This window comes from Citrus sinensis, chromosome 5 (assembly GCF_022201045.2).
Source record: "Citrus sinensis cultivar Valencia sweet orange chromosome 5, DVS_A1.0, whole genome shotgun sequence".
NCBI lineage: Eukaryota > Viridiplantae > Streptophyta > Magnoliopsida > Sapindales > Rutaceae > Citrus > Citrus sinensis.
In genome coordinates, this window is record NC_068560.1 from 17,583,475 (window position 1) to 17,611,367 (window position 27,893).

Consider the following 27,893-nt stretch of genomic DNA (forward strand, 5'->3'; position numbering starts at 1 on the left):
TGGAAACAGGAGAGGTGCAACTATTAGGCTGCACCAGCAAAAAGCTACGGCCACAAGCCATGATAGATTTGGTAAAGCGGCAGTAAGAAGAAGCGACTGTCATGGCCAGTGCATGAAGAAAAAGAAAAGTTTTAAAAAATTAAGGTTTTTCAACATTTGGGGGCTAGTTCAGGGTCCAGTTCACCCGATTTGGGTCTAGCCCAAACCAACCAATAGTTGACCATTGACCGATCAATAATTGATTGTTGATTATGACTTTCACCCTAATTTTTTATTTTTTATTATTTTTTGGTAATTTTAGTACAATTTTAAATTCAAATATTGGAATGTTTATATATTTTTTTAAATGAATCAATTAAAGCAACATATCACCAAAGTAACCTAATTTGTGGAAATTATTTTGTTTTACAATATAAACGGATGTGTTTATGCAATTTCTCTAAATGTCAATCGGCCCTAAGGAGAATTACATGTGGATCTGTGGTATTAAACGCATGATGATTATTCTGTTTTATATGTCAACAATAAATTGGTCCAAAGGAAGATTTATTGTTTTACATTTTCTTATTATCAATAAATTGGTCCAAGATATCACTTACGGGTTAATATTTTGTCCAAAGTTAAAAATTAATGGAGTGTCCGGTATCTTGAGATGGGGTATACATTTGTTTGAATTTATTTTTATTTTAAGACTTATATGAGCTTGTATTGTTTGTTTGTTGTTCTCTGTTCAGTTATGACTCCTGCTAATATCATTGCCAACATCAATTCCACTCTTATGCTAAACGGCTCTAATATCACAATCATAGATCTCGACCTTGGATTAAGGGTTGCTTCTCCCCCATCCCTTACGAAGGAGAGTACCCATTAATGACAAAAGAGAAGTTGAAAGGTAGGAGAAATCAAACCTCATGTATATCATAATCTTGAAGAAGGTCATTCCGAAAGCATTCAGGGGCTTAATGTCTAAAAAGATAATTATAGGTAAGGAGTTCCTTACAAAAATTGAAAAGAGGTTTGCTAAGAACAAAAAGGCAAAAGTAGTACACTCTTGACAATTTTAATTTGTATAATGTATATGGGCAAAGACAAAAGAAAGAAAAGGAAGAAGGATGAGAAAACTACAGGTACAACACCTCAAAAGAAATAACAAAAGAGATTGGGTAATTCGAAAGATACTAGTTGTTTCTTCGGTGGAGCTAAAGGGCGTGGTTTGATTTATTCTGAAGTTGATTTATATTCAGTTTGTTTCATGATTCAAAACTGGTTAGTTTCGGTTTCTTGTCAGACGATGATAATCTTTTATGATGAAATACTAGCTAAGTAACCCAAGAGGGGGTGAATTGAGTTTCTAAAAATTGTGGAGAACTTAAATCAAAACACAATGCAAATATCAAATAAAATTATGCAAAGGCAAATAAATCACAACAATCAAAATGTAAAGAGATAAGGGAAAGAGAATCAAACACGATATTTTTATGCGGTTTGGTAAACCCCGCCTACATCCACGCCTCCAAGCTCACCACCCTTGAGGATTCCACTAATAAAGCCTTTCACCCTAAGACTTCAAAATCTTTACAATTGACTTCCAAGGTGTCAATCAACCTTGACAATAAAAGGTTATCACAAACCTTTTAACCCAAATGTTTCACATACTCTCAAACACTTAATTTGAAGTTTAAAATGAAAATTACACAAATTTTTCTTCACACAATATGTGTTTACAAATGAAAGCCCAAAGTGTGAATTGATGAAAAATCAACAAGATTTAAGCACAAATAGGATTGAATAAACAATAATAAGCTCAATGACGATTGTAGAATTCGTTGTTATTTGAATTTGATTGAGTCTTTTTATATTTGGAGAAGAAAACTAGGCGTCATTGACTTTCTGGGAATAATCAAATCGTCGTTAACTGTTGTTGGATCATTGTTTTGACTTTGTACAAGTTATCATTATGTTGAATTTTAAATATTCAGTTTACCGTTTGAAGTTGTCAGTTTTTCGTTTAATTCCAGAGACCTACAAGATATTTATCGGCTAGCCGTTTGTGCTAAATGGTTCACCAGTTGCAAACTAATTCCTCTTTGGAATTTTTTAGTTAGCGGTTATCAGTAAACGGTTTACCGATTCCAAAGAATTTGCTCTCTGGAATTTTTTGGTTAATTGTTTCTAATAAACGATTCATCATTTTCTTTCAGAATCAAAATTATAAAACTTCCTTTAGAAAACAGTTTGCCAATTTAAAATTAACGATTATCTATTTATTTTCAGAATATTATTTATGTCTAAGAAACTTCATACGGCCTAAGAATTTGATCATTTAAAGACTCCAACTTTTTTAATTTAGTTTGTTATCATCAAAATGGAAATTTAAAGAAATAACCACAATATTTTAGCATTTTTCAAATTTGACCCCAAGTTTTTTAATCAAAATTAGCCTAACACTAAATTTGAGGATGAAATTGCCCTTGTGATTCTCACCCTTCTCTCTCGCTGAAACCTCTCTTACGGAAAGTTCTCTCTCACCAAAATCTCTCACACATTGTCGATAGCTTAAAATGGCATTCGAAGTCCACAAGCATCAACGAAGATCACTGCAATCATATGGAAAACTACCTTGTGTGCTAAGTTTTTATACTTGTTATAGTTTATTGCGATTCCTAAATGACTGATGGAACTAGCCTGTAATGGATTTTGCAAAGCTCACATTCATAAGTTCCTGTAGTCTTAGAAGATTTTTTGGCATGTGTAATTAAATTTTAGTAAATTTTGGGATCTATTAAGTGTAATATGCCTTTAATTTTTGGGAGTTCTTCTGTTGAACTTTTATTTTTGGGAGTTATTCTATTGAACTCTAATTTTAACACTTCACAAATGTTTAAATGGTCTCATTATCAATATGTTTTCCACACTTTTGAGATATTGATTGATAGAAAAATTACCCTTAGACCTTTTAAGGTTTGGAACACGACATGCCAAGTGTGTAACTGAAGTTCTATAATGAGCTAACAAACTCAGTAATTATTTACAACTATCAAATGAAGCAGAACACTCCAATCTTATAATTAACCAATTGTCATTATATGTTAAGAGTATATAAATGTGCAAGCATAAATAAGTAATAAACTTTTGTTTCTTTTCTTTTGTTTTTATCATCTTTGGCATCATTCAATTGTTGGGGCAAGAGAAAACTTTTGATGAAAACCATCACCTATAACCCAGGAACATTCATATTGTATCACTAAGAATCAATAATAAAATTATGCGGAAATGTATCTGAATCCATAATGCTTAAATCCTCTCTAGGGTTGTGTGGTTGGCCTTCCAAATCTACACGTTCTCCTAGAAAGTCCTTTAATTTTCTCTGCGCTTTCTCTCCGATGATGAGATGTCAATAGAGAATAGAAAAATACGCGTGGCCTGAGGACCATAACCATTTATATAGCCAATATTTTCCTGTTGTCACTGGATATTCCTAATTCTGTCCATCATAGAATTAGAATACTATTGGGTCTCTACACATTAAAGGTCCACACCCTATTAAATACATTAATGCCCATAATACTGTAAAACTAAATAGATCACTTTTAATTAAGCTTAACCTTATATAACAGTCTGCAACATATAATTATTCACATATATAAGCCCAACGTTGAATTAAGGATCTAACACTATTGGATTAAAAATCCAACATCAAGTTGTCGCTCAAACAAATGAATGATGTCGCTAAAACAATTAGAAGTTATAGAACTTAAACGAGACATGAGCTTAAAATGGAATCAATAAACTAGAAACATATTATAATAAGTATTCGAATAGAAGAAGAAGAAGCTATTAACATGAATATGAACAAAGGTTACGAAACAATAGCATTGGTAGGACCTAGCTACTAATGGAACTCTTACAATTGAAAAACTACTGGCATAAAATAACTTTTGGTCAGCGGAAGAATATCTATGCTTCAATAAAAAGTAATAAATAAATAAATATTGGATCGACAATTATAAATATCTTGAAAAAAAGAATAGAACATAGAAGAAAAGCTATAGCACCATCTGCATAAAGAAACAAGAATAACTATTGAATCTTTCTACATTAATTAACTAATAACAACCAAGTTTCGATAATAAGAAAGACAATAATTTTTCTGCATCATAAAAAGTAAACCCGAATGAGGCAATTCATCAAGCACTAAACCTGCATTCGAAACACAAACAAAGAACACTTAAGAGAAAGCGGATTTCACCAAAGCACCTACGAAATTGGTAGAAAATATTAGACTTTCCCAGCCTAAAAGAAAAACCAAAGCATTATTACCAAATTCATTCAAATCCAAAAGTAAATACATAAAATCAACATTTAATTCGCCAGTACACCTAAATTACTCTAGAAATTCAAATTTATAGCTAATTAAACATTATAAAATATTAAAAAATGAATCTAAAAGCAAAAATATGTCGACAATCAAATCAAAATCAATTCCTCTAATTCGATTCCAAATGTCTCAGGCACGGGTTGCACGATAGAGTGAACGAGCTTGCTAATCGTGGTACCTCTATTTACAAGCTTGAATATCCTCTCCAGTAACTATTCTTTTGCTCAAGTCAATGTGACCTTTTAGCTTGTCACACCGACCATGACGGCTCGATGCGGCTGACTTTAAGAACTCCAACAAAAGGATAATCCTGACGATGTTGTTGTACTTGAGCAGGCAAGCTTTTAGGGTTTAGACTTTGATGAAATCAAAAGTGTCTTTTGACCTAGAGCTTCAATCTTCAATCTTCGAATCAACTTTTTGCTTCTGGTTCGATCTATCATTAAGAGGCTAGAGAGGTTGAGCTGTTTGATCTGTTTTTGCTTTTGGTTTTGGCCTTTGTTTTATTTTGGTTTTTTGTTGTCAAAAAGAGAGGTAAACGATTTTGTGAAGAGAAAGCAATGAAGAGTTAACAATTTATCCAAATTTGAAGTCCAAAACGACATCGTGAACAATAAATAAAATAATAAATTTAAAAATAAAATAAAATATAAAATCTTAGTATGAGTGAAGATTTATTATCCTATAATATCAATAACTGTTGATACTGGTATGTTAAAAGTATTAAAAACTACTTAAGTCATTAAATACTGATACTCTTTTTTTAATATTAAACCTAATATCAGTGAATGGAGAAATTGTATAGAATATCAGAGGCAATACAACCAATCGATGCATGTATAACATGTGTAATTAAATTTAATGTAACTGCCATTTGCATAATGATCTTTCACAATAAATACACAAATATCACAGTTTCATTTGCTTGTTATATGGTTAATATAATACTTTTATGTTGCGTTTACTTGTCAGTAATTGGAATTGATTGTAATCGAAATGGGCTGAAATCGGAATGAGCTGGAATCAGAATGGGGAATTAGAATCAAAATAAGTTATTTACTTGACCTATAGGAATCGGAATTGAAATGGACTGGAATCCCATTGATATGTTTATTTTATCTTGGAATCGGAATCGGAATCGGGATGAGTTAAATTGTAACAAATTATTAAAAAGTACTTAATGAATTATTATCATAATTATTATTTTATATTTTAATTATAGTGATTATTTATTCAAAAACTATAATTATTAATACATTAATGTTAATAATATATTAATATATTAATTAATGGTAATAATTATTATAATAGTATATTAACTAATTAATTATAATAATAATATTGAATTAATTAAAATAATTATATTAGTAATTATTATAATAGTATATTAATTAATTATAATAAAAGTATATAAATTATTGTGATTATTTATCAAAAATTATAATTATTCATAATTATTGTGAATAATACGTTAATTTATTAATTGATTAATTATTATAATATATGAATTAATTATAATCATAATATATTAATTATTGTGATTATTTATTCAAAAATTGTAATTATTAATAATTATTGTTAATAATATATTAATTTATTATGATATATTAATTAATTAATTTTAATAATATATTAATTAATTATGATATATTAATTAATTAATTTTAATAATATATTAATTAATTATAAATGAAGATGATATGGGCATTATTAATTTCCGGCAGAGGGCAAAATAGTCATTTCTAAGAATGAGAGACTCATTCCCACCTCTCCCTTGAGAATGAGTCTCCTCTTTCCCAAATTGTGGTGGGTCTCATGGTTCTAATTCCGTTTTCTGATTTTATTTTGTAAAGTAAACATTGTCAATTATTCCACTTCCGGATTCTAGTTCCCTAATTCAGGAAATAAACGCAACATGAATGTATTGTAAAATTTCTCCAACAAATGTCATTTTTCTTCTACCAGCAGTGTATACTTGATATTAATATTTTCGTTCAATTCTATAAGATTGCCCTTTATGGTAACTTTAATTACAGTGACTGATTCTAATTCGTAGATGTTTCCATTAGAAATGTTTTTTTACTGCATTGCATAAATCGATGAAGACCCGTGTTGGGCTTACATATAGTTTCCATTGGGCTGGTCTATATCTAAACAGAATGCGGCCTATACAGCATAAATCAAACCCGGCTCCCTCCTGTTTTCAGACAGGTTTGCACTATATTTATTTGATAATAATAATAATAATAATAATTTTAAAACATTTGTTTATATTTTTCAAATATTGTATTGGTCAGCATATCTTTGCTCGCTCCTCAACTAAACTTTTCTTACAATTGATCTTTTGCATGCGGTCGTTAAACTCATTTCACAGCAAATTTGGTACCACTTCAATCTTCCTCTTGCGAGCTGCGTAGTGGTACAAGAATCTTCCGTGACAATTTTTAGTTTACTATAGATTTACCATCAAAGTTTTAAAATCGACATAAAGAGTTTATTCTTCCCCTAGAATGATTGAGAATAGGCTTGGTCTTTCAGATTTTCTATTAAATATAAGTGTTGACCACTTTGACCAAATAAATTATAATTTTATCCTTTAACTATAACGAATAATTAATGCAAAATGACTTAAATGTCCATAAACTTTATTTTAATTTTCTTTTTCTTACCCTTTTCTTTCTCTCTCCCCTTTCTAATAAATGCTGTCCAGTTAAAAAATTTCGAAAGACTTCATTTTTAATCGATTATATGTTTTCACAGTCAATCTTTTCTTTTTCTGGTCTAGTGAATCGGTTGGTTCGAAAGAGAGTGCTTTCAACACACGAACCATTTAAAGAAGCTTTGGACTACTAGGATTAGGCATTACTTGAACATTGGGTCGTTATAACTTGAAGGTACGTGATTCAGAAATGTATAATGGAGGGTTTCTAAGATTGATAATTCAGTAGTGTATTTATTTATTAACTCTTTAGCAACAACAAAGGCATCAAATTTTTTGTTTCTACCTGAAGTAAAATTCTTTGATTAACAAAACAAGGATCTGACAAAAGGGTACAATTTCCAGCCAAAACAGTCACGGGTTGAACTATTAATTTTTCGTGGCTTTTCAATTACTCGAGGCACCAAATCAAAAAGTGAAAAAAAAAATTACTTAAGGCACAATCCTGTGACTTTTCAACCTATCAATCCATGTGATAAACGAATTCTTAGAATTCCTGAAACCCAAGAACCCGTGCTCCTTACTCTTGTTCATGCTAACAAAATAACCCGCACCAATATTCAACACCACATCTGCATATGACCAAACAGCAACCTCATTCAATTTTGTTGGCTGCAGCTGATTCTCTCTCACAATCTCCTCCCACACACTTTCTTTACCTTTCATAACTTCCTCAAATCTCACCTTCTCACAACCCATTTCTTCTCCAAACCCATAATTCTCAATCTCAAACTGCTCAGCCAACACTTTCCATAAATGCTTCCACTTAAAAACATCTCCATTGGTGCAATTGAAAGCTTCGTTTCTTGCATTAGGATCCACTGCCGCCCAAATTTCCTGCTCCGCAACCAACTCTGCGTCCGAAAATTCTTGGAAACCTTCCCAAGTATCTCTGGTCCCATGAAATACTAGAGGAGCACCTTCGTGTTTACAAATAGCTGCGTACACGCAGAGAGTGCCTATAATATTCATCAAACTATAAGGTGAAAACCCAAATATTCCGGAAGGCCGGTGTATGGACCAAGCTAAGCCCTCTCTTTTGTCAACTTCTTCAAACAATATATCTTCCTGATCATAGTAAAAAAGCGGCACGTTTAGTCTTGGCAAATCCTCAGTAAAAGGCGGATCGTGAGACGGTATCTTGCCAATACACTCGAATGGACCCACGTAATGTTTGCCTCCCGTTTGGAGACAGATGTGGCGGAGATTAGGCGCATTCGGGATTACAGAACGGAGCACGTTACGAAACATGGCGCCGTTGATCTTGCAATTCTCGGCTTCAGTGGGACGGCTGGCCCACGTCACATAGAAGATGTGGGTGACGTCAGTGAGTTTTGAGAGCTTGGCTTGCGTATCATCCGGGTCGGAAATGTCGCATTGGATGTAATCAATAGGGTACCTGGCGTTCCAATTAGGCCGGGGGCGTCGGGCCACCCCGTGGACCTTCCACGGGCCACCGAGGGTATCTGGTCGGGGCAAAATCTCAGCTAGGCTGTTGCCTACAATTCCTGTCACGCCTACTACAAGTCCCACGTTCTGGTAGTCTTGAGGTCGCGCATCTTCTTCCAATTTGTTCTGTACAGCGCAAATTAAACAAACATTATTTTAAATATCAGCATGTTACGTGTATGTATAAGCTTTTCAAGAGAGACAATTAGGGGGTCGATCTTTACCTTAGCAGCGCCAATACTACCTGCCCACCGCCAGCTCATTTTTTGATGAATCTGGAAAATTGATGATAAGTTTAGAGACTGCTTATCTATAAACAATTATACGAGCACTTTCTAGAAGGTACTTTTCAGTTGAAGTTAGATAATGTGAATATGTGATCAATAATGAAAGATCCAATATCATAATGCGTGGTGAAATGTGGTTCCGGCTAAAGGCCAAGCTTCGCACTGTCATTGTCAGTCAGTTTGCTTTCCCGCAGTTTTCAAGCTCGTGCCAACTCAAATAAATAAGTAGGCCAGTGTCGGTGACCATTGCAATAAAATCGCCCTATGATTAATAATGAAAGATCCAATATCATAATGTGTGGTGAAATGTGGTTCCGGCTAAAGGCCAAGCTTCGCACTGTCATTGTCAGTCAGTTTGCTTTCCCGCAGTTTTCAAGCTCGGTGCCAACTCAAATAAATAAGTAGGCCAGTGTCGGTGACCATTGCAATAAAATCGCCCTATGATTATTACGGAAGCTTCAGTACGTGGACCCTGAGTTTTAAACCTAAAATCAAATATATGTCTCTTCACTTTTATAATTTGCTTAAGGCACACCAGTCAGTTTTGGGAGAAAAAGAGTCTTTAATTTGTATTTTCATGGAAATAATCAAAACATTTGATATTGTGGTACTGGAACTTTGAAGCTATAAGTACAATTAAAAAAACAATTGTAACTATGAATTAAAAATTAACAATTTCTAGTAAATATGACTATTAAATAATAATTTTGATAAAAATAATATATATATTATAGTTTATTCGTCATACAGGTATGAGATTAAATTAATTTAATTTCTAAATCAAAGCTAGTATATACTAAATGGTTGTAACTTTTAAGCCGTAACTACTTAACTTCAATATCAAAAAAGGCCTTAGAGCCCGTTTGGAATTACTTTTGGTAGTTCCCAAAAGTAATTTTGAAAAAGTAAACACTACTACAAAATTGGTCTTTTATGACAGTTTTAAACGACATAAGATGACGGTTTTAAAACCGTCATCTTAGGCACCGACATTAAAGAGGGTATGTTTTTTATGATGGTTCACTAACCGTCATTAAATGTATATTTTTAATGACGGTTTTTTAAATAACCATCATTAAATGTGTCATTTTAATGACGGTTTATTGTAAGAACCATCATTAAATATCTATCTTTAATGACGGTTTATTTAAATAACCGTCATTAAATGTGTCATTTTAATGACGGTTTATTGTAAGAACCGTCATTAAATATTGAAACAACATTTAATGACGGTTTTAGAAGAAAACCGTCATCTTTGTTGTAGAACACTATATTTGATGACGGTTCTTTTGAAATAACCGTCATCTTTGTTATTTATTATTAAAAAAATAAATTTGGCAAATTTCAGGCTATTTCACGCCCCTATTTTAATTCTAATTTCATATTAAATTCTTTACAATTATTTTTCACAAATGTTTCATATACAAAATGATGCAAATGTTTCATATACAAAGAGATAGCTCTACAAAAATCTCCAACAATCATTAAACTTCTACAAAAATCTCCAACACTAGCAACCAACAAGATTGGCATGTGTGAGTACATCTAATTTCTCATCAAGTCTTCAATTGCAAATGAATCTCACCAGCTTCAGCAATCTACATCATTCTTACAAAGAATAAAGAGGAATTAAGATATATTCATATATTATAAATCATAAATATTAAATCATTTTAGTGACTTAAGTTGTAAAACAAGACTTTAAAGTACCATATCACTATTAATTAATAGACTTACCTCAAGTAAGTTAATCAACCATGTGTTCAGATAATAAATGACAACACATTCGCCAAAATAGAGACAATAAAAAACCATTAACTACATCATCCATAAGAGATCCAGTACCTACCCATTATACACTTGGAAATAAAAAAATTAAGGCCTGAGGTTTAGAATACTACGTCTCAAAATTTCAGCGAAATAGCACCCAAAATTTCTAAGTGCAATTTTAAATACAAAACAACAGTAAAGCAGCCCTTGAATGCTTCCAGGTGCTTTGTTTCTGCATAAAATGCGGTAAAAACAGCACTTGGAAGTTTCCAGGTGCTGTTTTTGCTGCATAATAGTAGCTAAACATAACCTAGGAACAGTTTTAGGTGCTGTGTTTTTGCGTAAACAACAGTAAAAATAGCACCTAGAAATTTCAGGTGTTGTTTTTACTGCATAACAGCAGCGAAACATTACCTGGATGCTTCCTAGTGCTGTGTTTTTACAGAAACAGCAATAAAACAACCTCTTGTGCTGTTGCACAGTAGCAAAATACTGCAATTTAAACTGAAAAAATATAAGTGAGAAAGGGTTAAGCAGCCAAAAGTAAATCCATCTACATATGCGCACAAACAAAATGAACAATTCACTTCCAAAAGCTTCAATAATTTTTTTACCTTAAATGGAGGAAAGTTAAAGTGCATAAAAACAATTTCTTTGCTTTACTGACTTGAACTTGTGAAATCAACCCACTGATAAAATTTTTGCCCTTCTTCCTTAGAACCATAAACATATATAATTGAATTAATTTTATGGGAACTTCATCAAACATCATATGTAAATGAATGCATTATTCCACTTCCAAATATAATCGAACTCTAAATCCTTGAGATAAAGTCCAAAACCAAAATATCTTATCAATCACACAATTATCATGACATAAACTTGGGGTCTAGAAATATGGCCAAAAAAAAGGTTGAATACTAAAGTCTAACATCTTTTCTCTTCATTAGAATTGTGTCCAGTATCCTAAATGGTTTCTATTTTAGATTAAACCTACAAGATACTAGATAGTAGATCTAAAATGGGAAAAAAAATACATTTTACAGGTTTTTGCTTGTCTAGCAAGAGCAAATCCAAAATGCATCACATAGAACAGCCATGATCCAATATAAATTTCGTGATGATTCCAACAAAGAGTTTGACAGTACATACCTTCTCCCAGATGTTTCCCCTGATGTTATTCTAACCTTCTTCCTCATAATGACTGCCATTATAAACCCAAATGTGAATGTCATGCAGGCATTGTACATTTGCCAACTGAATTTGTAAATGAAATAGGTAATCAATCCATAGGCATAATCAGAAAAATTGAGAGCAAGACTTTATGGCATTAATAGGGCTAAACACTTTATCAAGGGGAACTTTTGTATGGTCACTGATTAAGGGGACACAACTCAAAACAAACATTCCAACGCCAAGTTAAAAGATTGTTTTATGTGCAAGCACATTCGACTAATTGTCATACTAATAAAAAAGAAAAAAATTTGAACATTAACAGGACAAAATAAATGATAGTTCAAGTTGTTAGATATGAAAACACCTTCAAGAAGTTTTTGATCCGTAGCAAAAATTACAAATCCGACAGATAAATCAACTCCCAAATTCACTGTTAGAGATGAAAATATGAAATTAAGAGTAAGTAACTAACTAATTAATCACAGAGAACTAACCAATCGAAGCAATGGAATCAAAGCAATTGTCTAAAAGCTTCGGCCAACAAAGAGTGCAGATATATTATCAAACAACAGAGACTCACCTAATAGAGTGCTTTCTTTAGCGAGTCAAACGAAGAGTGATGGTAAAGCTAGGGTTTATTTGGTTCGATGGTGATTGACGGTGGAGGCTTTAATTTCATGCCATTAAGGATTGGGTTTTCTTCGACGGCGAGGGTTTGGATATGGGTTAGAGTTTTCTTGAGTACGTAAGAGGGCTATAGTGTTGACTTTGTCATAGTAGAGAGTGAGCATGAGAAAGAGGGGCTGTTGGTGTTGGCTTGCTGTTGTGTGTGCGTGAGAGAGAGAGTGACTGCTGGTGGCCTGTTGCTACTGTGCTTGGCTATTGCTGCATGGGCTAAGTGCGCCGGCGGCGTGCGTGCTGTTGACAGAAAGGGGCAACGTGTGTGCGCAATTGCTTTTAATGTTTACAAATTATTTGTAATTTTAGGGATTTGGTGTTTAGTATAAGGCCAATTTTTTTTTTTTTATAACTATATCAATATATACGATGACGGTTGTTTTATGCAACTGTCATTAAAAATGTCAATTTTTAATGACGGTTCTTAAAGAACCGTCATTAAAATTAAAAGTATTTTAATTATATATATAATGACCGTTATATATTATAACGGTCATTAAAAATTATGATTTTCAATGACGGTTTTGTTAAGAACCGTCATTAAAAATAATTTATTTTTAATGATGGTTTTTTAAAAACCGTCATTAAAGGTAGTACTATTTTAATTACACATATAATGACCGTTCCATGTAAAAATCATCATTAAAAATTATTATTTTTAATGACGGTTATTAAAAAACCGTCATTAAAAGTAATATTATTTTTAACTACACATATAATGACCGTTGTATATAAGAACCGTCATTAAAATAGTGACTTTTAATGACGGTTTTTATAAATGAACCGTCATTAAAATTAAGTGTAAATTTTATTTGATATTTAATGACGGATTTATTACATAACCGTCATTATAAGTGGTATATATTATGACTGTTCATATGATAACCGTCATTAAATATTTTTAATGACGGTTCTTCTAAACAACCGTCATAACATATGGGTCATTGTTTTACATTTTTGTAGTAGTGAAATGTCAATTTTGGTGTTTGGAAAATTTTTTAAAAAATTACTTTTAGCAAGATCACCCCATCCTATAGCAAGTTTTGAAAAATAGGGATGCAGTATCTTTTTAGTATCTGATTTTGAAAATCAGTTTTATATTTAATACAATTTCATAAATCTTCAAATATATTATAAAAATCTAAAATTATCCTTATGAATTACGAAATAAAATCATTAATTTTAAAGAGATTGTTATCACCAATTATATTAAGATAACCAAATAAAATCAATAATTTAAAATATTTATTTTAGTTATCAATTATTATATATATACAATAAAAAATATTTTTCATACACGTTTATAAATGCGTAAATAAATTAAATAAATTTTATTCAACATTGTGTCCAATTAATTTATTTATATTCTTACAATAATTTAATAGTAATATGATTATAGAAGCCAAAACATCAATTTTTTTTGGTTATCAAATGGTGTAAAAAGTCAAATGAACACAAAATGCATTTGTAGTCTATTGAAATATCAAAATTGTCCTCAAATTGTAAATCTCAGCCATTTACACACAGGAACCTCGTACAAGCGATTGTGAAACTCGATATATGAATAAATGAAGAATTCTTTTTTTTCTCTTAAATTTTAGGAAATAGTTAAAGATGTTCATATGAATGAATGGAAGTTTTTTTTTTTCTCATCTCATTAATTCATGTGAATATCCATGAAGTTTATTTGAATGAACAATTTTTTTTTCTCAATAAATATGCCATCATGAAAAAAGTTTTGGCTCTTGTGTAAAATTTGAAAATCATAAAAAAAATATATCAATAAAATAATTCTACATAATCTATGCTCACCAATTACTAAGAAGGGTAAATGCTCATTTAATCCATATATTTTGACATAACTAACTTTTCAACCATATTATTGTTGGAAAAAAAAAAACAGTCCTTTGATTGGTAATTTTTAGCTAGTTATACAAATTTTGCAAGTTTCTAAATCTCACCTCCACTAGGCAAACTTACGTAAATAATCAAAAGAGAGACGTCGTATTTAATTTAGAAGTTGTTCTCGTTTAGGCCCTATTTGATATTGAAATATTGTAGCATTGTAAGAAAAAAGAAAAAAAAAGTTGTAACTATTAAATAAAAATTGATAATGTATAATAAAATAATTATTAAATAATAATTTGACAAAAATAATAAAGACACTATAGGTTTTTTCATACAAGTGTGAGATCAAATCAACTTAATTTCTAAGCTACAATAGTTAATGTTTACTAAACACTTTGATACTGTAACTTTTAAGATACAGCTGGCCAACCTTGGGTTTAAATCGTTTATAAGGTAATAATAGACATGACTTTAGAAGCTAAAACATCAATTTCTTTTCTTTTTTTAATTATCAGATAGTGTAAAACATCAAACGGAAACAACTAAATATGTGATCCTATTATTGTGAATATATCAAAATTATCCTCAAATTATGAATCTCTGCCATTTACAAAAAAGAATTTAGTACAAGTGAATGTGAAAGTTGATATGCAAATAAATGAATAATTCTTTTTTTGAAACGACCCGTCTCGCACTCAGGGCGAGTCTGTCTAAACTCGTATAATCAAATCGATAATAATTATAATATCTAAGAATTCTATCAAAAATTCGACAGAATCTCCCCTATAAATAAAACATCCCCAAACCTGCAATTTACAAAACAATACTCCCAAAATAATTCAATATCCATCCATCCTTCATAACCAACTTCTCAAGTCAACATATCAAATATCACCCAAATCATTCTAATATTAAAATACAATGGTTATCCTTAATTACAAAATATAATAAATAAATACAATTCGCAATATCTCAAATATCAAAATATTAAATCTACAACTCCTAGCACCATCAAGTGGCCACAATTTCAAATCTAACTATCGTTGCTGGGTCGACTGATATACCTACAAATCTCCTGTTTGGGGGGGGGGAAATATAATAAAAATGGGGTGAATATAAAACTCAGTGAGCTCAGTGAGTGGATAATAGTTTTTGAAAAAATAAATTTATTTAAAATGATTTAATCTTTCTCAAATCAATTTCATCAAAATATCATAAGAACTTATATAAACATATTCAATTCAAATCATTCATTGAAATACTATATTACATAAATCTGCATAAAATCAATGAAATCATAATACTTATAATATCAAATGCTGAATATAAAAAACTATCACCAAACAAGTACCCAAGGAAATGATCTCATCATATCCGGACCTCGACGAAAGGGCAATCAAAGAACCATCATGCCCCGGAGCTACAACGGATAGACGGGGAAATCTCATCTCATATCTCATGTATCTGAACATCTGTATCTCTATAATCATCATACTGCATGCATAAGCCCCCAAAAGGCAAAAGCGCCCAAACACACGGCCCAAATCCTCTATGTGTGCTCAGACGGGCCCCAAAGGCCTCTATCTCATCTCATCTGTATCTCTGTATTCATCTCGTATTATCTGTATCTCTGTATCTAGAGAGGAAGGGTACTGTCCAATGATTTTCCAAATAACATTTTATACACATGTACGTAAACATATAATCACATCTTAAATCTCATTTTCTTTTTATTCAACATATCTCAAATCCACTCAATTCTAATATCATGCATCTACTCAAAAACGATAATAAAATCATTAATCAAACTCATTCTTAATAACAATAAATATCAACACATAGATAAAAATCAAATTTCTAGAAAATCATTAAATCGAAGCATCAAATACTTATTATTTTTTTTTTTTTGATACATTGGAGCCTAGTAAAACTAGGCTAAAACAGAACGGGGAATAGAGGTCCCATATATATCATTACATAACCAATAACAAAGACCCTCGGGGGGGTTTTCAAAGACATGAAGTCCAAGGGGTAAGGAACCAGCAAGTTTCGCCATGGAATCTGCAGCAAAATTGGCTTCTCGATATATATGCTTTATGGTAATGAGCCATTGTCTATTCATCAGTTCCTTTATGGCAGTTATAAGAGAAAAATGTGCATTAGGCATCAAGCTAGTAGAGGAAGCATCAAATACTTATTTATCAAAACATACTGCACTGTATCATAAAATCAGCATATACTATGAAAATAAGTTTTGTATATTCCACTCACAGTGACGAAGTCCAAACTCGGTATCAACAACGTCTGCGGGATGATTCTCGTTCGCGGATCCTCCTAATCAAGGAAATGACATAATCATTCTCCGTAAATTTGAAATACAACTAATTTTACATAATAATTCTCGAAGCGAATATCTATCAACAATAAACTATTCCCGCATGCACAAAATTACTGAAATATCCCTACATGCCAAAATTACCAAAATGCCCCCAACATCATTATTTTACCAAATTATCATCAGAATCTTCAATTACTAAATTGTCCTCAATTCAGATCACGAAATTATCACAATGTCAGAAATTACGAAATTACCCTCAGCACGTAAAATTACCAAAATGTCCTTACCAACTTAAATTACCAAATTACCCTCAAAATCTCAAATTACCTCACTGCCCTAATATAAAATTACCAAATTATCCACTAATTCCATAAATTACAAATTCACCCTAAAGTTTTATGAATTTACCGAATTGCCCCTACCGGTCAACGGTGACCGGACTTCAGTCAACGACAATGGGAAGCTTAGGTCTGATAGTTCAGACCTCGGTGAGTCCAATGGTGGTGCCCGTGAGTCCCCACGCGCGGCGATAGCGGTGGATCGAAGCTCCAAAATCTGTGAGCTTTCCGGTGGTCGTTTGCAGCAAAGACGGCGTCCCTGGTGGTCGTGGTCAGTCGGAAAGTGATGAGTGTGAGTTGAGGAACAAGATCCGAGTGGTGGCGGGATTAAAGGCGGTGAAAACGGGTCTTGGCCGAGAATTTTCGAGCTCAATCGCCGGCTTTCTGGTCTGTTTTCGACGGCGAGGGTGGCAGGGCTATGACAGCCGGCTTCCAAGCTTCATATCGGTACCAAGCTTGGCCGGTGAGGTGGCCGGAATCACGAGATCCGTCCGGGTCAAAGTCGCGGGTCGGGTCGGATTCGTGGGTCAAACCGGATCAATTCTCTCTCTCTCTCTCTCACGTGCCCCCTCTCTCTTTCCTTTTTTGGAAACCAGATTCCCACTTTCCATTTATAGAAACTGGCTTCTTTTTTTTTTTTTTTGCACTTAAGCTTAATACAAATTAAGCTAATACCGGACCGTGACGAAAATAAAGTCCGACTACCCGAGCTTTTAATCGCGCTCAATTTATCTCGATTTAATGTTGTGATAATTTTAAAATTAATATCGAAGAGGAAAAATTAATTCATACACTTAATTAGAAAAAATCAAAGTGCATATGTTACATTTTTATTTTAATTTCAAGAAATAGCTAACTTGTTCATATGAATGAATTGAAGTTTTTTTTTTGGGTTTTCTCATCTCATTAATTCGTGTGAACATTCATGAGGGTTAATTGAATGAACAAAATTTTATTTTCTCAATAAATCTGCTATCATAAAAAATGTTTTGGCTCCTGTCTAAAATTTGAAAATCGTAGCAAAAAGTATAACAATAAAATAATTCTACATAATTTATACTCACCAATTAATCAGGAAAATATATTAGATATAATTTTGATGGAATCAACAAAGTGAGATAGAAAGAAGAAAAAGTGTCTAAAGCTTCAATTTTGTTAGGTTTTTATGAATGTCTCACCATGTTAGGAAATCAATAGTGTGTGTGTGTGTGTATTTAGAGATTTTCTACTAAATGTAAGTATTGACCGCTTTGTTCCAATAAAAATACAATTATACCCCCCTAACAGTTGGGAATAATTATGAGAAGGTGACATAAATGCCCATAAACATTAGGTTAATTTCATTTTCTCACCCATTTTCTTTCTCTGTCCTCTCTCTAAATAATTCTCTCCAGTTAAAAAATATTGGAAGATTTCATTTTAATCGGTTATATTGTTGCAGTCAACTTTTCTTTCCCTCTTTCCTTTTCTTGTCTTTCGAATCAGTTGGTTTCGACGGACGAACTATTTAAAGAAGCATTGGACTAGGATTAGGCTTTGAACATCGAGTGGTGATAACTTTTCATTGATTGGAAAGCAAAGATCAAACAAAAGCTGCATTTCTTCCAGCCAAACAATCACAATTTGAACAATTAATTGAAAGCTTTAACTAACAATTAATTGAAAGCTTTAACTAAGGCACAAATTAAGAAAAAAAAATTACTTAAGGCACAATCCTGTGACTTTTTAGCCTACCAATCCAAGTAACGAAGGAATTCTTAGAATTCCTGAAACCCAAGAACCCGTGCTCCTTACTTTTGTTCATGCTAACTAAATAACCCGCACCAATATTCAACCCCATATCTGCATATGACCAAACAGCAACCTCATTCAATTTCGTTGGCTGAAGCTGATTCTCTCTCACAATCTCCTCCCACACACTTTCTTTACCTTTCATAATTTCCTCCAATCTCACTCTCTCACTACCCTTTCCATCTTCAAGCCCATAATTCTCAATCTCAAACTGCTCAGCCAACACTTTCCATAAATGCTTCCACTTAAAAACATCTCCATTGGTGCAATTAAAAGCTTCGTTCCTTGCATTTGGATCCAGTGCAGCCCAAATTTGCTGCTCCGCAATTAACTCTGCGTCCGAAACTTCGTGGAAGCCTTCCCAAGTATCTCTACTGCCATGAAATAGTAAAGGAATGCCTTCATGTTTACAAATAGCAGCGTACACGCAGAGAGTGGCTGTAATATTCATCAAACTATAAGGTGAAAACCCAAATATTCCGAAAGGTCGATGTATGGACCAATTCAAGCCTTCTCTTTTTTCGACTTCTTCAAACAATATGTCTTCTTGAGTATAGTAAAAAAGTGGTACGTTTAACCTCGGCAAATCCTCTGTAAAAGGAGGATCGTGAGACGGTATCTTGCCAATACACTCGAATGGTCCCAGGTAATGTTTGCCTCCAGTTTGAAGACAGATGTGACGGAGATTCTGTGCGTTTGGGATTACAGAACGGAGCACGTTATGAAACATTGCACCGTTGATCTGGCAGTTCTCGGCTTCAGTGGGACGGCTGGCCCACGTCACGTAGAAGATGTGGGTGACATCAGTGAGTTTTGAGAGCTTGGCTTGTGTATCGTCCGGGTCGGAGACGTCGCATTGGATGTACTCCATCGGATGACTGGCATTCCAGTCGGGCCTGGGGCGTCGTGCCACCCCGTAGACCTTCCAGGGGCCACCAGGAGTATCCGATCGGGGCAATATCTCAGCCAAGCTGTTGCCTACAATTCCTGTCACGCCTAATATAAGTCCCACATTCTGGTAGTTTCCAGGTTTCTTATCTTCTTCAAATTTCTTCTTCACAAATAAAAACAATGAGTATTTAAAAAATAATGATGTTTAAATTAGAAAAAAAAAAACCCTAGTTAATTAACATTATTTCTATCATTGTTCATTTTTCACATTTAAAAGTGGTACATAAACTTATCAAGTACAGACTTAGAGAGAGTTAGTCTTATTCTTACCTTAGGAGCGTCAACAGCACCTGCCCACCTCCGCCGGCTCATTTTACAGAAGATGGATAATGAATTTTGTTTTTGCTTCTACTTGTGTAGGAACCATAGCTAACAAAGCAGCGAATCGAACGACCGTGAGCAGTGAGTGACGTGTGTGGCAGAATCTGGATCACTCGCTGATGATAAATTATCGAAAGATCAAATACACAATGTGTGGTGAAAAGTGAAGGCCAGTGTCCGTGGGCCTGCTGCAACAACTACTCGACCCTTGTCATACAGGGATTTGACTTTTGCTAGGCCACCGCTGCTTCTATGGGCATTGATGTTGATTAGGATGTTAATATTCTTATCATACAGAAGCTATTAAATGGAATCTGCTAAAAACGTTGATTCCGCACTGAGTTGTCTCAGGCTCAATTTCTCATACATTTATATTCACTATCGACTAATTGTACTTTTTTAAAAAGATGTTTGATTTCAGTTTATGAAGATAAATTTAGATTATACTAATAGTTTTATGAGGCATTATTGAATTAGATTGTTGGCAGCTGGGCTCCTAGCCACGGGCGCCAATGGACCATGGGTGCACCAGTTTGAGTCCAACCTTCAGCTAGGATTCAATTCCTCCTCTACATAGTAATAAAATGGATATAATCCTGCAAAATTAGAGAGCCAATTTCTAATTGTAACATGTAAATGCTTTAAAAAAATTTAAATTAGATCGTTGGTGTTTTATCATCTACTCGGTAACGAAGAGAAAAATTTGTGTGAGATCGGTTGAGCCATTATTGTCCTTCCATTTGATGGAGTAATGGACTTTAATTTGATGGTGAATTAGAAGAATATGGAGGCAAAGAACAAAGAATATTTCTTAGGATTTGAGACGTATTTGCACACTTTCCTTTAAGGTTTTATTTACCCTCACCAATCTTGGTTTGCTATAAAGTTTTAATGGCAAATTACCCCCAAGATATATCAAATCCTAAATACAATCTCTAGCAAATAAGATTGTATTTCTAGAACATATATGAAACCTACAAAAAATCTGATATTAATCTTATTGTATATCTTTCTTATTATGAAGAAGATGTTTAGTAAAGAATACAACCATTCGAAATGGTATTTCTTCAAAGACACTCTTTTTTGTTTGATTTTGCAACGTTTGACACTTGAAATTTTCAAGCTTGCTAACCGTTTTCTAGTTGACGCCTTTCTGGAAATAAACGGTGAACCGTTTTCTTAATAAACGGTGAGCCGTTTTATTCCAGAATGTCAAATACGTTACTCACTGTACATAAACGGTTAACCGTTTTCTCCACAAACGGTGAGTCGTTTTCTCTAGACCATAAAACATGCTCTCTGGAGTAAAGCGGTTAGCCGTTTTCTCCACAAACGGTGAGCCGTTTTCTCTAGACCATAAAACATGCTCTCTGGAGTAAAACGGTTAGCCGTTTTCTCAATAAACGGCAAACCGTTTTCGTCCAGAATATCAAACCAAAAAAAACTTGAAAGATGTTACAATCTATCTTACAATCCCCACTAGATTGTAATATTTTTTCAGATTTATTAATGATAAACTTATACATACAAAAAGGTATCTTTCGATTTTAACCTTTAATTAGTGAGTGTATTTCAAAGCATTTACAAGACAATAGTGTGCTAAGCATTAAACTTTGTCTCTTAAGTAAATACCGGAGATACATCACATATAAGCTATCCCAGATTTCAAAGTTGTGTTCCAATAGTTAGCACTATTCCGGCCTTGTGCTCTATCTTGGATTCATGAACATTTACAAGATTAAACCATGACCTTGTTAGAAACGGCACCATTTCTTATGTTCACTTAGGTGAAGTTTCAAATCATGTCTTTAGCTACTAAAAGACTTGAACTTCATTAAGAGTAAATACTCAACCTCAACCTCGTAGCTATTTGCACCGAATATCTCGAATGGGATTATTTATTACTCGGTGTCAAACCAGTCACATAACAACAACTTGTTATTACCCATTTAACTATGGAGTAGCAGTATAACTACTACATAGTTGGGTTACCGTCGTTGGTGACTTTATTATAAAAAGGTTTCAATCCCATTCCATAAGATGTATCCTTAACTAAGTCTCTTGAAAGACCTTTTGTTAAAGGATCTGCTAGGTTCTTATTAGTCCTAACATAAACAATATTAATAACACCATCTGCTATTAATTGTTTCACATATTCATGTCTTAAGCTAATATGTCTAGACTTTCCATTATACACTTTATTATAAGCTCTAGACAATGTAGCTTCACTGTCGCAGTACAAAAAAATAGATGGCATTGGTTGTGGCCACAACATTATATCAAACAACAAATTTCTCAGCCATTCTGCTTCTTTGCCTGCAGATGCAAGTGCTATAAACTCATTTTCCATTGTTGAATGAGTTATGCACGTTTGTTTCTTTGAAGCCCAAGAAACCGCTCCTCCAGCAATTGTAAAAATCCAACCAGAAGTGGATTTATTGTCTCTTGTATTGGTTACCCAACTAGCATCTGAATATCCTTCCAGTACTTCAGGATAATCATTATAAAACAAACCCAAATTAACGGTCCTTTTAAGATAACCAAGTATCCTACCAATTGCTTTCCAGTGTTCAACACTAGGGTTACTCGTGAATCTTGACATTTTGAAAACTGCAAATGCTATATCAGGCCTCGTACAATGCATAGCATACACCAAGCTACCAATAGCACTAGCATATTCTAGTTGAGCTACTATTCGGCCTGAATTCTCTAGTAATTTAATACTAGAATCATATGGGGTATTAGCTTCTTTAAATTTTAAATAATTGAATTTAAGAAGCACTTTCTCTATATAATGAGATTGACACAACGAGTAACCCCCACTATGTTTATTCACTTTGATACCTAAGATAGTATCTACTTCACCAAGATCTTTCATCTTAAATTGTGAAGTTAAATACTTCTTTGTATCATCTACTCCTTGCATATTTGTTCCAAAGATAAGCAAGTCATCAACATACAAGCATATAATCACACCAAAATCATTCGTATATTTAAAATATACACATTTATCAGCATTATTATGCTTAAAACCATGTGATAAAATTACCGAATCAAACTTCTCATGCCATTGTTTTGGTGCTTGCTTTAAGCCATAAAGAGATTTGATTAACTTGCATACCTTTTTCTCATTTCCAGGCAAAACAAATCCCTCAGGTTGTTCCATATAGATTTCTTCATCAAGATCACCATTAAGAAAAGCTGTTTTAACATCCATTTGATGCACATATAAATTGTTCAATGAAGCAATTGCAAATAGCACTCTTATAGAAGTTAACCTAGCTACCGGAGCATATGTATCGAAATAGTCAATACCATTTCTTTGCTTAAACCCTTTGGCTACTAGTCTAGCCTTAAAAGTTTGCAAAGAACCATCATTATTGTACTTTCTTCTAAATACCCATTTGCTGCTAATTGGTTGAGATCCTGGAGGAAGATCAACCAAGACCCATGTTTGATTCGACATAATCGAATCCATTTCATCATTTACCGCCTCTCTCCAAAAAGAAGCGTCTCTAGAAGACATAGCCTCGCTAAATGTCTTTGGATCTTTTTCAATATTTAACAACAATGGTACTTTGTTAAGTACATTCTTTCTATCCCTTTCAACCAAGAAGAGTAGTGCTTGTGATGAAATAAAATCCGGAGCTAAACTCTTTTCTTTCTTTTCACGTTGACTCCTCCTTAGTTCGAAAGATGTCGTAGACTCTTTCCTTTTATTATTGTTAGTGGAGGTAACAGGAGTATTAACACATGGTTGATCAATAATTGATTCTGATTCAATATTAGAATCATGTTGAAATTTATTCTCAATAAATTCAACATCTCTAGATTCCACAATCACATTAGAATCTAAATCTAACAACCTATAAGCCTTGGAATTTTCAGCATATCCTACGAAAACACTTTTTATACCTCTAGCACTCAACTTTGATGACTTAGGGTCATGTATTTTATAAAAACCTAAACAACCCCAGACCCTTAAATACATCAAGTTTGGTTTTCTTCCTTTCCAAATTTCATAAGGAGATATATGTGTTTTCAAAGATGTAATTCTGTTATGAATATGACATGCAGTGAGTAATGCTTCCCCCCACAAACTATTTGGTAGTTTTGCATTAAGGATCATGGAATTTATCATATCCGTGAAGATCCTATTCTTCCTTTCAGCCAAACCATTTTGTTGAGGAGTAAATGGAGCTGATCTTTGGTGAATAATTCCAACTTCTTCACAATAATTATTAAATTCAATTGAGAAATATTCACCACCTCTATCACTACGAACCATTTTGATTTTCTTATCTTTTTGGTTCTCAACTTCAGCTTTGAAAATTTTAAATTTATCAAAAGCTTCACTTTTTGTTCTAAGTAAATACACATAAGTGTATCTAGAACAATCATCAATAAAAGTGATGAAGTATCTCTTACCTCCTCTTGTTAAAATGCCATTATACTCACAAATATCAGTATGTATCAAATCCAATATTTGAGTATTTCGTTCAGCTTTAGGAAAAGGTTTCTTAGTTATTTTAGCTTGGATGCAGATTTCACACTTATGACCTTTAACATCATTGCAATTAATCAAACCATGCTTAGACATGTATTTCAAAGATCTAAAGTTCAAATGTGCTAATCTAGCATGCCAAACATCACAAGACTCAACAATATAAGCTAAGTTGATATTATTATTATTAATGCTGAGTTTGTACATTCCATCACAAGAATACCCTTTCCCAACAAATAATCCATTCTTTGACACAATACAAGTATTACCCTCAAGCACAATCTTAAGCCCATGCTTACACATACAACTAGCAGAAATAATATTCTTCCTAACGGAAGGTACATGAAAGACATTATACAATGTGACTTTCTTTCCAGAAGTGAAGTTGATCTCAACTACTCCTTTCCCTGCTACTATGGCTGCATTATTGTTCCCCATGAGAACCATTTGTCCTTCCGTTTCTTCTTTGTATGATAAGAAAAATTTCTTATCATTACAAACATGAATTGTTGCACCCGAATCGAGCCACCAATCATAGGACTTAGTTTCAGCCATATTGGTTTCAGTAATCATGCCAATTTGCATTTCAAAAACCACAGCACAAATCTCTTCAGATTTGTTTTCAATAACATTAGCTTTATGGGAATTCACTTCTTCCTTTTTCTTCTTGAATCTGCAATCACTTTGGCGATGGCCTTTCTTACCACAAAAGAAACAATTTCTAAAAAACTTTTGTGTGCTGGACTTCTTGAATTTCTTGTCATTCTTGACTTTAAAATTCTTTGAGAATTTACTAGCTTCAACAACATTAACTTTAGTAGAATCATGCTTATCCTTGGATTCACGAGACCTAGTCTCTTCTTCAATTACCAAGTGTTTTTGCAATTCTTCTAAAGTTATGTTCTCTTTACTATGAAGGAGTTTCTTTCTATAATCATTCCAACTTTGAGGCAATTTAGCAATAATAGCCCCAACTTGAAATGATTCAGAAATTTCAACTTTTAATTCTCGAAGCTTAGCAACAATAATTTGTAACTCATGTATTTGATCAAGAATGGATTTTGTGTCTACCATAATAAATTCAAAATATTTAGATACAAGGAATTTGTCAGTACCTTCTTTCTCCGTTTTGTATTTGTATTCAAGAGCATTCCAAATTTCCACCGGAGAAGTCATAGAATTGTAGAGATCATATAATCTGTCAGAAAGCGTATTGAGTATGTGACCCCGGCATATCAATTCATCATCTTCACGACGTTTCCTTGCAGCCTTAACAACTTCGGTATCATCTTCTCTTGGTTCTGGAAATGGTTCCAATTTCGGATCAAGAACATATGCCACTTTAAGAACAGTAAGGAGAAAGAACAATTTTCCCTTCCAACGAGTGAAATTAGTTCCATCAAAACGATCAAGATGGACACTAGGATTCAGAAATGATGTCAAACTCTTCTCAACCTCCATTTGCACAAATTAAAACCTTAAAGATTGATGGTGAATTAGAAGAATATGGAGGCAAAGAACAAAGAATATTTCTTAGGATTTGAGACGTGTTTGCACACTTTCCTTTAAGGTTTTATTTGCCCTCACCAATCTTGGTTTGCTATAGAGTTTTAATGGCAAATTACCCCCAAGATATATCAAATCCTAAATACAATCTCTAGCAAATAAGATTGTATTTCTAGAACATATATGAAACCTACAAAAAATCTGATATTAATCTTATTGTATATCTTTCTTATTATGAAGAAGATGTTTAGTAAAGAATACAACCATTCGAAATGGTATTTCTTCAAAGACACTCTTTTTTGTTTGATTTTGCAACGTTTGACACTTGAAATTTTCAAGCTTGCTAACCGTTTTCTAGTTGACGCCTTTCTGGAAATAAACGGTGAACCGTTTTCTTAATAAACGGTGAGCCGTTTTATTCCAGAATGTTAAATACGTTGCTCACTGTACATAAACGGTTAACCGTTTTCTCCACAAACGGTGAGCCGTTTTCTCTAGACCATAAAACATGCTCTCTGGAGTAAAGCGGTTAGCCGTTTTCTCCACAAACGGTGAGCCGTTTTCTCTAGACCATAAAACATGCTCTCTGGAGTAAAACGGTTAGCCGTTTTCTCAATAAACGGCAAACCGTTTTCGTCCAGAATATCAAACCAAAAAAAACTTGAAAGATGTTACAATCTATCTTACATAATTGTGGTAAGATGGTAGGTCAATCTCACACAAGTATTTTTTTTTTAATTAATTAACTTAATGGTAATTCAATTCCCCTATGACCCATATAACGGGATTTGAATCCAAAATCTCTTTTTTTAAAGGGATGATATTTTGCTTTCCTTAAAATATAGAATGCATGGCTGTCAGACGTGTGCTAAATATCGATTTAGATTATAATCAACTTTTGTCAGTACAATAATAAGTTAATGAATGTTGTTTCAGGTCAACAATTCACACTTTTTATTTAATTCATTTCTTTTTAATTTAACTCACTAAATAAAGGGAGGTAGCATCTTTATCTTCCCTTTATTCCTTTTTTTTTTTGACCTTTTTTAACCACTCCAATGAAACTTCTGTTGGGGAAAAATCAGGTTTTTAAATTTTTATAAAACCTTTTGAAGATCGCTCTCATATAATATATAAGAATTCGTATTCTAGAAATCGTACCTTGCAAATCCGAGTTGGCTTTTTCCGCTGAAGTGATTTAGGCTCCTAGATCACGATCTGCCACCACCACTCCTGTTAGATCACGATCCGTCACCACCACGCTTGTTAGATCACGAACTGTCACCAATGATCTTCCAGGTTATGACTCAGGTTCGATCTGCACTTGACGTGTGGGCGCCTTTATCACTACCAAAGCAACTAGCACGAGAAAATCTTTCTCTCAATAATGGAGAGAGAAATCTTATTCTCTGATTTGTATAAAGTGGCTTCACCTTTTTTCTTTAGGGAAAAATAAGCCTTATATATCTTCCTTTAGTGAAAACCCTAGGCTCCAAAAAATGCCATAAATAAAACTCACGTTATTTTCTTTTTCAATAGGGGACCCACCTTGTAAAATAACATAAGGCCCCTTATACAAAAGCTAATTAAATGGAGCCTCCCACTAAATGATATATTTAGGCTTTTGACCCAAATAGCTAGTTATCTTACTTATTAGTCCAGTAGTGGTGCAGTCAATTAAATGAGCTAACCCGGGGATCATTTGGGAACATACAATAGTGGCTACAATAATTAGGCCTGTAATTAAACTAGCCCAATTATTTAATTCCAAATCTACTCCACTAAAAGATTGGAACTGACTTCCATAATTGTATGCTCGAATAATAATTCGCCCCAAGC

At 33.2% G+C, this 27,893-nt stretch overlaps 1 protein-coding gene and 2 long non-coding RNA genes across 7 annotated transcripts; all 3 read right to left on the reverse strand.

Annotated features, from left to right (window-relative positions):
• Positions 1–7,311: 7,311 nt before the first annotated feature.
• On the reverse strand, positions 7,312–20,309 carry LOC102627336 (3-oxo-Delta(4,5)-steroid 5-beta-reductase-like). Of its 5 annotated transcripts, none has more exons than XM_052441780.1 (3): positions 19,994–20,309; positions 18,911–19,759; positions 7,312–7,756 (listed from the first exon to the last, which is right to left on the reverse strand). In XM_052441780.1, exons 2-3 carry the CDS (start codon positions 19,641–19,643, stop codon positions 7,530–7,532), a joined length of 960 nt encoding a protein of 319 aa, XP_052297740.1. In that variant the 5' UTR covers positions 19,644–19,759; positions 19,994–20,309; the 3' UTR covers positions 7,312–7,529. The 5 variants fall into 5 exon arrangements, with proteins under 5 accessions (XP_052297740.1, XP_052297738.1, XP_052297739.1 ...); XM_052441778.1 differs by having other exon boundaries at positions 18,911–19,826; positions 19,994–20,305; XM_052441779.1 differs by having other exon boundaries at positions 18,911–19,823; positions 19,994–20,304.
• Positions 10,167–12,651, reverse strand: LOC127902522 (uncharacterized). Its single transcript, XR_008054883.1, has 3 exons — positions 12,360–12,651; positions 11,756–11,807; positions 10,167–10,431 (listed from the first exon to the last, which is right to left on the reverse strand). It is a non-coding gene; the product is annotated as an uncharacterized LOC127902522 (long non-coding RNA).
• Positions 16,147–17,602, reverse strand: LOC127902523 (uncharacterized). The gene is made up of 3 exons (XR_008054884.1): positions 17,066–17,602; positions 16,577–16,639; positions 16,147–16,433 (listed from the first exon to the last, which is right to left on the reverse strand). It is a non-coding gene; the product is annotated as an uncharacterized LOC127902523 (long non-coding RNA).
• Positions 20,310–27,893: the final 7,584 nt, after the last annotated feature.

What these genes read in the sequence shown, in the direction of transcription:
- LOC102627336 (XM_052441778.1), bottom strand. Translation starts at nt 20,035, where the DNA reads ATGAGCCGGCGGAGGTGGGCAGGTGCTGTTGACGCTCCTAAG. An exon ending in GTGCTGTTGACGCTCCTAAG is followed by an intron (nt 19,827 to 19,993) that starts GTAAGAATAAGA and finishes TTATTTGTGAAG; the next exon opens with AAGAAATTTGAAGAAGATAA. An exon ending in ATTGGAGGAAATTATGAAAG is followed by an intron (nt 7,757 to 18,910) that starts GTAAAGAAAGTG and finishes AAGTTATGAAAG; the next exon opens with GTAAAGAAAGTGTGTGGGAG.